The sequence below is a fragment of the Sinocyclocheilus anshuiensis genome, unplaced genomic scaffold (genome assembly GCF_001515605.1).
Source record: "Sinocyclocheilus anshuiensis isolate Anshui unplaced genomic scaffold, SAMN03320099.WGS_v1.1 scaffold2309, whole genome shotgun sequence".
Taxonomy (NCBI): Eukaryota; Metazoa; Chordata; class Actinopteri; order Cypriniformes; family Cyprinidae; genus Sinocyclocheilus; species Sinocyclocheilus anshuiensis.
In genome coordinates, this window is record NW_015552700.1 from 119,513 (window position 1) to 129,848 (window position 10,336).

Below are 10,336 nucleotides of genomic sequence, written 5' to 3' on the forward strand. Positions count from 1 at the left end.
AGCTGGATAACTGGATAGCTGGCCAATCAGAGCACACCTCGCTTTTCAGACCGATGAGCTTTGTAAAAATCAATGCGTTTCACAAAGGCGGGGCATAGAGGAGAAACAATAATGTAATTATGTTTTTTTAACCTTAAACCGCATAAACACATTTCATTACACCAAATACACAAAATAATGTTCTTTTTAGCAACATCATATGACCCCTTCTTCACTTCAACTTCTTCACCATCACAAACATCTTTTTCTGCACACTTTGCATGTGCAATACTTTTCACACTGGTAAGTTCATCAGATAAAGTGGCATATTTTGATGCGGTGTTGGAGTCCAGAATAACAGGAGCTAGAGAGAGAACATGAAAACATATTTATTGTTAAACATGTTGTTTGTTTTTACTGATCCAAATTAAGTATATGATTTATTACCATGTGTGACACACTATGCTGGTGGAATAAACATAATAAAAATCTTTTATGCCTTAATTAAAAAAAATGTGGATGCTGCATCATGTAACTGTAAACTATTTAAAAAGAGCTATTTAAAAATGTTTTTGGGAAATAAAAGTGGGTAAACTATTGTATTGGTAACATCAAAATGGACTGTAGGCCTCCTAGTAAATGTTATAGTATTATGAATATAATTTCCTCTGCATTGGTATGAGATATTACTCAATATGCATAATTTCACACCATTTGTAATGATAACAAAACTCACTGTATTGAACAATGTGCTGCATCTTTTCCCATACTCGGAACTTAAGATTTCCCAGATGTTTTGCCACAACTAGCAAAGATACTGTAATATTTTCTGGATACTGTTGTGTGCATTGGGCTCTGTAAAAATACCAGGAATCAGCATAGTTTAAAGCTTCTAAACAACAGAAAAGGCTGAAGCTGACTTACCGTTCCATTGTATAGTTGAAGTTCTAAAAAAGATACGGGGAGATTAAAGAAAAAGTTATGTACTAAAAGAAATAGCGGAAAGAAAGTCTGGCAGCTCTAGACTAATGATATACATTATAAATGACTGTGTCATACCTGTAGGAATGAAATATCCCCAGTTTACAGCTCATCCTTTATGAATCGGATTGTGTCCAAAAGGGCTGATATCTCTCTCATCATCTCGTCACTCTTCTCCTTCAGCATCTGACATTTCTGCTCTTCTTCCTCCCTCAATTCATGAAAGTAATTAATGTAAATTACATCGCTAATGTATAGAATAGTTGCATCTGCACAACTGGAATTTAAAACTGGTTAGTATCTTCTGCTAGTTAACAAAGCATTAAAGAACTATCTAAACTGATTGGAGATTAAAGTGATATAGCAGATTTGTCTCATTTTAAATAAACACTAAAAACTGAGAGGAAAAATTAACTTCAGCCAAAAATTTTCTTTTTTAAAAAATTTTTACTTTTAATTTTGGCACAACTTTTTCTTTTATAGAGTTGATATGGCAACTAGTAAATACCATACGTTTTTTTTTTTATACTAGCATGTGTGGAAATGTTTAAATCATGTGTTGCAACCTCATGTCAGTTTGTGCCCCGCTCACCCCTTTACATTGATTTTTGATGTGCTGATCCACTTGAAATCAGATGTAACAGATCCAGCATACCTCAGCGTGTCCTATGGTACGATCGCAAGTGTGTTTAACATCTTTAAAGAGCTTCAGTTTTTCTCGCAGTAGCTTCAGTACAGTCTGGAGCTCTGTCTGGAAACAATCAGCAATATATAAAGCTTTACTATTTACTATGAAAACTATTTAATAACAATTACAGTCAGAAAGATTATGGCTTCATATTTTCTTATGTCTGACCTTTATAAATGTTTACCCTCTGATCTTGCACAACCTCATCAATTGGACAGAGGTCATGATTTCTATGTTTCTTTGATGTTTGGCAAACTAAGCAGACAGGTAGTTTGTCATTCAGACAGAAGAGTTTCAGTTTCTCATGGTGCAGACTGCAGAACTCTGATGAATCTGAAGCTTTCTGGTCATTGTTCTTTAGGAAAACCTCACACAGGTTCTTCAGCACAAGGTTGCATGGAGGTTCAGATTTTAGAGGATCTTCTTCTACAAACAGGACAATTCTGAAATTCATTGGTTGTCCAGAACTTCACTAGACTTTTAGCACAAACTGTGGCTACAAGACAACAAAACCGGCTCATTGAAGATATCACAGCACACAGGACAGGAAAGATCCTCTTCAGAGAAAATTGGTTTAGAAGCCATTCTGTTATTTAAATTCCTTTTGCCTTTGTTAAATGCATTTAAAAAACACAAACAAATTGCTACTCTTCTCAACAAAAACCTGCCCTGCAGACCACAATGAATCAAGATGTGTGCAAGACAGGGTAGCAAATCACTTTCACTTTAAAAAAAAAATTTTTTTTGATAAGAATAGGTTTTGTTTTCAGCAAAGGAGGTTTTTCATTGGTCAAGTTGCCAGCTGACCAGTTTTACAGACACTGTTACTATGTGACATCAGTTCCTTTTAATAGGTTACTTGTTGCGTACTGTCGCTATGGGAACTCCTGGTGTGACGGATATCTGAAGCCCTTATCCACCTTATTTCTAAACGTGGAAATAAGCCTATGGGTGAGACTTTGGGTTCATTAGCCGCTATAGGGAAATAACGAGAAGAATAACAATGTGCAGTAAACGATAGAACTGTTGCCATGACTCCAGAGGCTGTTAAGGAGCTCAGTTACGGGTTACTGACTCGGTACTTAGAGCTACCAATCATACTGCCTGGGCAATAGCCTGGTCCATGGCAGGAATGGTGGCAGTTGAGTGCCATCTTTGGCTTACTCTAACTGACATCAAAGAAACGGACAAAACTTTCCTTTTAGATGCCCCCATGTCTAAGGACGGTCTGTTTGGAGAATCTATTACTGCTGTGGTGGAAAAATTTTGGCAACAAAGAAGCAGTCTTCTGTTTTTTGTTTATGCTGCAGACTGATGGGTCTTATGGCAGCAGCGTCCCATGTGGTTCAGTTGGGCCTGCTCCACATGAGGCCATTCCAGTGGTGGATCAAAAGCCAAAACATTTCACCTCACTGCCACCCAAGGCTTTCATGGTCTGTATCGGAGGACAAGGCTCCATTTCTTTCACAGGGGAGTCCAGCTAGACACGTCCTTCACGGGCTGGGGGCAGTCTATCAAGGACACCTGACCTTTGGAACCTGGACAGAGGTGCACCGTGGCTGGCACATAAATTGATTAGAGATGCTGGCAGTGTTTCTGCTACTCAGACGGTTCTTACCATATCTGAGTGGTTGTCACATATTGAGGGGCTTTCGCACCGGAGGAACCTTTTCACAGTTCCTAGAACTATTGGCAGAAATACCTGCTTTTGGGCATGTATGCCGAGTTCTAGGAACTCCGTTTGGGGGAACTAAACTGGGGGAACTAAATTAGCTCCTATTTCAGAGTAGGGTCTAAAACAGTTCTATAGGAACTAACAGTGTACACTGATTGGCCAAACTCATACGAAACACTAGCTACCTGGCATTTTTAAAAAGCCATGTAAAAATATTTACTCCACAAACATGGAAAACAGCGATAACAGCATTTAGCTATCTGTTGTCTGCAACGTTCTGTTCTTTTCTCAGCCTCGATGATAACACTACAAGTTGTCATCAGAGATTTAGTCAGATTTTAATGCTCTTTCAATCGTGTAAAGTCTTAGCTGTCTGCTGCTTGAGTTCCTGCTGTGTGAATGCAACCAGCAAACCGGCCCGAGGGGGAAATTGGTTCTCTAGGAACCACCATTCTGGCTAGTTCCTAGAACTTCCTGAGCACCTTTGGTCAGGACGGACAACATGAATGTTGTCTCGTACCTGAATCGCCAAGGGAGACTACGTTCTCACCCCCTGTGCAGGTTGGCGAGACGTGTTCTTCTTTGGGTGCAGACCAAGTTTCTGTCAGTCAGAGTGGTTCATGTCCAAGGTCATCTGAACTATGGAGCGGACCTACTTTCGGGGCAGAATTTAGGTTACACCCTCACATGGAAGAGGTTCAGCTAAGCGGAAGTGGACTTGTTTGCTTTGATCACGACTACACATTGCCTGCTATGGTTCTCCCTGTCTCCTGCTCTCTCAGTGACTGCTCTTTCAATCAGCCCTTCTTGTATAGACTTTGCCCAGGGCTGGTTAAAGTTTTGCTGCGACCTAGGCTTGAGTTTATTCCTAAGGTTGCTTCAACCCTATTTCACTTCCAGCAGGTGGTCTTGGAGGCTTTTTTCCCCATTCTGATGCGGGGAATGGAAGTGACGTGCGACTTCCTAGTCTTTGCCGGGTAAGGGCGTTGAAGATCTGTGTTGACCGCGCAGTCCAGTGGCGTAGATCTGACAAATTGTTTGTATGTTTTGGCGGCAAAAACAATGGAGCTGCTGTCACCAAACAGAGAATGTCTCATTGGGTGGTTGACGCTATCTCTGCAGCCTATGAGCGTGTGTCTTTGGCTTTGGGGTTTGTAAGTCACTATTCTTTATAAAGAGGCATTAAAGCAATATGTATTCTGAAAAGCAATGTACAAACAAACTGAAATTGAAATATCATTTAGCATATTCATATATTCAATATGAAATATATTCAGCATATAAAACTACTTTGTACAAACAAAAAAATGTGAAATACTGCACAATATTCCTTATTCTATGCCATATTCACATAGAATGACTCTCCCTGGAGTAAACTGGTATTACTGTTAGGCACAATGATTAAAACAATCTTTCTTCTGGTTAATGGCTCATCACAACTTCTCTCAACAGGTGATTTCCAGTGGTAAATTTGCTTTCATCACCAGGCATAATTGCAAACACAAAATTTACATTTTAAGGACTATTCCAGGTTCGATGCAAGTTAAACTTAATCAACAGCACTTAATTTTCTTTAAAATTTAAAATTAAAATCTGCTTTACAGTGGAAGTGTATGGGGCCAATCCGTACACATTACAATCCACAGTTTCAATAGTACAGAAACAAGATGAAAACAGCGTTTTAGCATAAGTATGAAAGAATAACTTTAGATATGTTCACACTGTCAGTTTTTGGGATTGACAACCACATTTACTTACAGGTCTGAGTCTCAAAATGTCCCGATCACACAGTGACTTACAGTAGCGTCTCGAATACTGTCTACGAACTTACAAGAGTCAAGCTTGTGTTCCTTATCAGTAGCCACAGTGACTAAAGTAATATCAAAGATGGCGACATTCAAAAAACTGAAGTGTCTTTTCACTTTTGGACACAACAAGAGTCCAGTCGAGCCGCCAGTTCATCCATCATATCTTCAATGCAAGCTTTTTATCTGAGTGGAGAGGTGTATATGACTTTCTTCTTTTAGACAAATACATTTGGAGTCATATTTAAAAATGTCCTGGCTCTTCCAAGCTTTATCATGGCAGTGAATGGTGGTCAAGATTTTGAAGCAAAAAGTGCATACATCCATCATTTCTAGCTTCTGCTAACTGTCATATGCGCGTTCAGGAAAGAGTGGCGTTCCAGCAGATGACGTAGGATGTAGGCATAGTGTAAGCTCCAGTGAGAAGTGATGAACATAGAAGCACAGAGAGAGCAAAACAAAACACGGTCATGAATTAGAAGTACAAAATGATTATTTGTAAAGAAACATGTCAGAGGATTTCAATATAAGCCAAGAGACTGGTTTTCCTTTGCTGTAAATAAAACTTTGTTCTCATCCGCTAGAACGCCACTGTCTCTTGAACGCGCGTACGGCAGTTAGTGGAAGCTAGAGATTACAGCTTAAAAAGTTTTAAATATGGATTTTTCAGAAGGCTTTTATGAATGGATATTATTGCTTCAGAAGGCCTTTATTAACCCTTTCACACGTGAGTTTAAAATATAATAGTTGAGCCACCGGCGACCGTTATTTTATAATGAATTGTTGAAGAGTTGTGATAATATGACAAGCACTCAGCGTGTCCGATCTGGCTCCACAACAGCCACAGTGTGAAAGCAGATTTGAATTCAGCAGTTGATCATGTGATGCACTGAACATTCGAATCACACCGGTCTGATCGTACACTCCAGGGAGCAGCCTAGAGTGATCACACCGGTGTGATTATACATGATAAAGGGTTAACCCCCCGGAATCGTGTGGAGTCCTTTTTATGATGGATGGATGCACTTTATTTTGCTTCAAAATTTTGACCACAATTCACTGCCATTATAAAGCTTGGAAGAGCCCGTAAATTTTTTAATGTAACTTTGATTGTATTCGTCTGAAAGAAGAAGGTCATTTACACCTAGGATGGCTTGACGGTGAGTAAATAAATTTTCATTCTTGGGTGAACTGTCCCTTTAAGGACTCAAACACAGGACTGACAAGCATATTTTGCTGCTGTGTGAACATGGCCTTTCTAAACTTTTCTGTGTCAAGTTGTGTACCATTTTACAACATTATAATGGATATATTTTAATAACGTAATAATTGGAATGCATAAAAATCCAGATTCCTATATTTTTTTAAACAAGGGATGAGTCAAAAAAAAAAAAGTGTTGAATTAGATTATCTTAACATTCCTGTAAGGCATTTAGAAGACACTCATATTCAGAGCTACTTATAAGAGTGCTTTAGCTTCACATATGAGATTGGCATGGTCAACAGATGGCAGGCATTTTTTTTTTCCAAAATTCTTATTTACAAATGGTTCTGATAGTAGTCAAAAACAATGTAGGGCAAGATGAATTACTTTGTCTATACAATAACACTCAACATTGAGTTTTCCCACTCACAATACTGTTACTGAATACAAAACCCAGTCTGTGATTCTTAGTCTATCACAGTATTTTTCTTCTATTTAGTCATGTCTGTCTATGGTCCATGGCACACCCTCAGTGCCTGGAGACAGGAAATAATCCATGTTATGCAGATGAATGCCCTCTTGCAGCTCTTGCTGAACAGGAAGGAAGTCTCGCTGGCTGTGTTTGGGAGGAGACATCAGTGAATTTCCCTCCTCTGGAAGCTGCTCAGAGTGAACAGGAGCAGGAAAAGGTCGAGGCAAATGAAGGAAGAATGCAAAGGGCAAAGTCTGTTTTCCTATTCTAGACATGAAATGCAGCCTATTCCTATAAGAACACAAAGTAAACGGGGGTAAATTTGAGGAGTGAATGGAAAAAACAACGAAAAAGACTTTGAACAACTTCACTTTTTAAAAGACAAAAGGCATTTTCAGAGCTGAGAAATCACTAAATAGATATTAAAAGATGGAAAAGATAAAGAGTTTTACCTGTGTAAGCAGACTGTGAGCATGGTGAAGACTACAAGAAAACACAGCCCAAAAACACATGACACATACAGCCACACTGTAGCATATTCAATATCATCAGCTCCATCTACTGCCACTGAACCTGAGAGAAAGAAAGAGTAAATGAGGACAGAGGTGAAATGTCACGGAATGCTGAAACGTGTGGAAATTACAGCACATTGTTAAACTTCAAACATGTTATGGTGACCACTTCCTGTTTTGACTTTCCAGTAAGGTGCCACGTTCATTTCCTGTCTGCATTCATTATAGAATTAGCAGATGTGTGAGTAACAGTACCTGAAAGAGAACAATGAGACAAGTTACCCTTTTTTTCTTGCTCAGACTCACCTACACAAGGGTCTTCTCCAGATCCTCCTGAACCTTCAGGAAACATCTCACGGGGCTCCTGAATGACAATGGAAGAAAAAATAAACATAAAGGTTTAAGTATTTTAATATGTCTAAACGGGTACAATAAAAGGCACGTAGAGATATGTCAGTGTGTTTGTGTATTATATTTTGTTGAATGAACTCACCAAAGTAATGCTCTCAGAGGTAGTAGTCATCTCAGGAGCTACAAAGAAATGCAAAGAAACATTCCAATGTTCAAAACATTTTTTAGGGTGAATATAAATGGCTGTCACAACCTTAAAGCTGTTGTTTTGCTCCTCTACAGCAAAGCTTTGTAAGATTAAAAGGTATTTTCAGAAAATTCTAATTGTGTCTTTATACAGACTGTCAATGCTGCTTGGATGTGGCATGAATGCATTTACACAGTAATAATAATTGTGCACTTTGATAATGAGGCTGAAGTTGGTCAGAGCAGGCATAATTTAATCTGGCTTTTAACAGAGAGCCTTGACTCAGCAGTGTAAAGATGTAAAAGTGTATTTTGTCTTGTTCTTTAATATTTAATACTAGAAAATAAAACAACAATTATTCTATACACAGTCATATATGAATTATATAGATTTTTGTCTGTTCGTTTGGTCCTAAAAGCTACTAATAAAACTGTGCAGACCTATAGATGCTACAATTCTTGAGTCTGGAAAAAATAAGACAAAATGTACGTTGGTCCGACTCTGAGTTTGATTTTATGTGGCAAACTTTCATAAATGATTTTCAAAAACAGTTATAACTTGATTTGGTTGAATTGATGCAGAAGTCTGTTTTTATGATTTATTATTATTTTTTAATATATGTACACATGTAGTGTTGTCGGTTGTGTTGGTATGTGATTGTGTATGTTGTTGATTGTTGTACAAAATAAAAACGAAAAAAGCTACTACTAAACAGTGAAATTGCTAATTGAAAATAATTGCATTCTTTGATATTTACAGATACTAATAGGTCATTTGAAACACTAAATTTAATGTGATGTGAAAGGCTTCAACTAAATGGGTCTCTATTTCTAAGCAATTTGTGTGGTTTTTAATTTCAACCACTGTTAGTCTACTAGCAATTTTGGATGTTTGTTGCAAAGCCCTGTCCTTTTTCACAGCTTGCCCAACTGACTGAAAGCTCAATGTCCAAACAAACAATCAGACGCTTTTCCTAATGCAAACAGTGTAAATGATATTCTCATAGACTCCCAGTAAAGTACAGAATCTGGACATGATCTGTTTAGAGTCTCTTATCTGACGAACACTGATCTTTGCTCTCTTAAAATCAATAATACATGTATGTGCCAAATACACACAATACTTAAAAATACACCAAATTTCTATATAGTAGCACAATATTTAGATAGATTAAAACAATTATTACAGTATTAAAAAATAGCATGTATTTTGTTACCTGTCCAAGTGACTGCATAGACCGTGTCAGTCCAATCACTCCAGAGGCCGTCGAACTCATCCTTGGCCTGGAGCTGCACTTCATACTGAATGTGTGGCAGAGCATCATAAATCGTCCAGGACACTTGTCTGTCCGTCCTGTCATCTATCAGCACTGACTGATACTAAATACACACACAAACACACATAAATACAGCCACAGACTCTACACATAACCCAAGCTGTGCTATTTCAAGCATTATACATATATAAGCCTTCCCACTTCACCTGCTCTTTGAGTTGTGGTCGGTATCTCAGCTGGAAATGCAAGGCATAGAAGCCATGCTTCCAGGAACTGGGATACGACCAGGCTACTTTAAGCATATGCTTCTGGCCCTCGACTGCTCTCACCACCACTCGGGTCGGAGGGTCTGGCTTAACTACACAGAAAAAGATTTTTGTTTCATAAGCACATTGGTGGTGCGCTAAAAGTGTGACTAATCAACCTCCCACAGGACAGAAAAACACAAGCACTCACTGATGTCGTGCAGCTTGAAGCTGAGGTAAGGGCTCATGGCACTGCCTGCTGTGTTAGACACGCACAGTTTTGCTGCATGGAGAGCTCTGTCACCCTCCTCCACGTGAAAAGCACACCAACAGCGGGAGCGGGAGAATGAACAAGACACACGAGTGGCATTGCCAAACAATCTTTGCAGAGAGAGAAGAAAAGTGCACAGGAGAGATCAGATGTTTCAAGGAAACCAAAAATAATTCAGTCACAATTCAGTCGCATTCGGTTCCAAAAGTTATTTTGAATGTTTTTCATTAAAAAAGGTAGATTTTTTTGTATTTTTAAACATTTTGACATACTGACCAGATGTAAACTGTAAAAAAAAGCTTTAGATATCTACAAATCTTTATTTTATAAATAAATAATACATGTATTTAAATAATTACATTTTATTACAATAAGGTGACAGGATATTGTCCTACCGCCTTATTGTAGTATATATATATATAAGTGGGGGCAGTCATATTTCAGCGTGACCGTGCCACTCTTTATCACTAAAAGTGCCAGTACGTGCGCTCATTGGCACCCCTTCAGCTGGCGGCGCCCTAGGCAACCGCCTAGCTCGCCTATGCCTAGAAACGGCCCTGCCACACAGCATGTGTTAAGTGCCATATTCAGACAAAGAAACACCCAGAACAGACAGAAGAATGGAGTTAAGGATGTCTACTATGAAGTATATGTATGCAATGAATATAACGTTAAACATTCAGTATTAAC

General features: G+C 38.6%; 1 protein-coding gene across 3 annotated transcripts in view; it reads right to left on the reverse strand.

Annotated features, from left to right (window-relative positions):
- Positions 1-6,534: 6,534 nt before the first annotated feature.
- il6r (interleukin 6 receptor) overlaps positions 6,535-10,336 on the reverse strand; it is a 9,853-nt gene continuing 6,051 nt past the window's right edge. The window contains exons 4-10 of one of the 3 annotated variants that reach the window (XM_016459426.1): positions 9,587-9,756; positions 9,337-9,488; positions 9,071-9,233; positions 7,810-7,847; positions 7,623-7,680; positions 7,257-7,371; positions 6,535-7,095 (exon numbers count right to left, since the gene is read on the reverse strand). In XM_016459426.1, the coding sequence (XP_016314912.1) occupies positions 6,828-7,095; positions 7,257-7,371; positions 7,623-7,680; positions 7,810-7,847; positions 9,071-9,233; positions 9,337-9,488; positions 9,587-9,756 (964 nt within the window). In that variant the 3' untranslated portion in view covers positions 6,535-6,827. Of the gene's footprint in view, positions 7,096-7,256; positions 7,378-7,482; positions 7,681-7,809; positions 7,848-9,070; positions 9,234-9,336; positions 9,489-9,586; positions 9,757-10,336 lie in introns of those variants that run through there. The other 2 variants (XM_016459425.1, XM_016459427.1) reach the window with 2 other exon arrangements.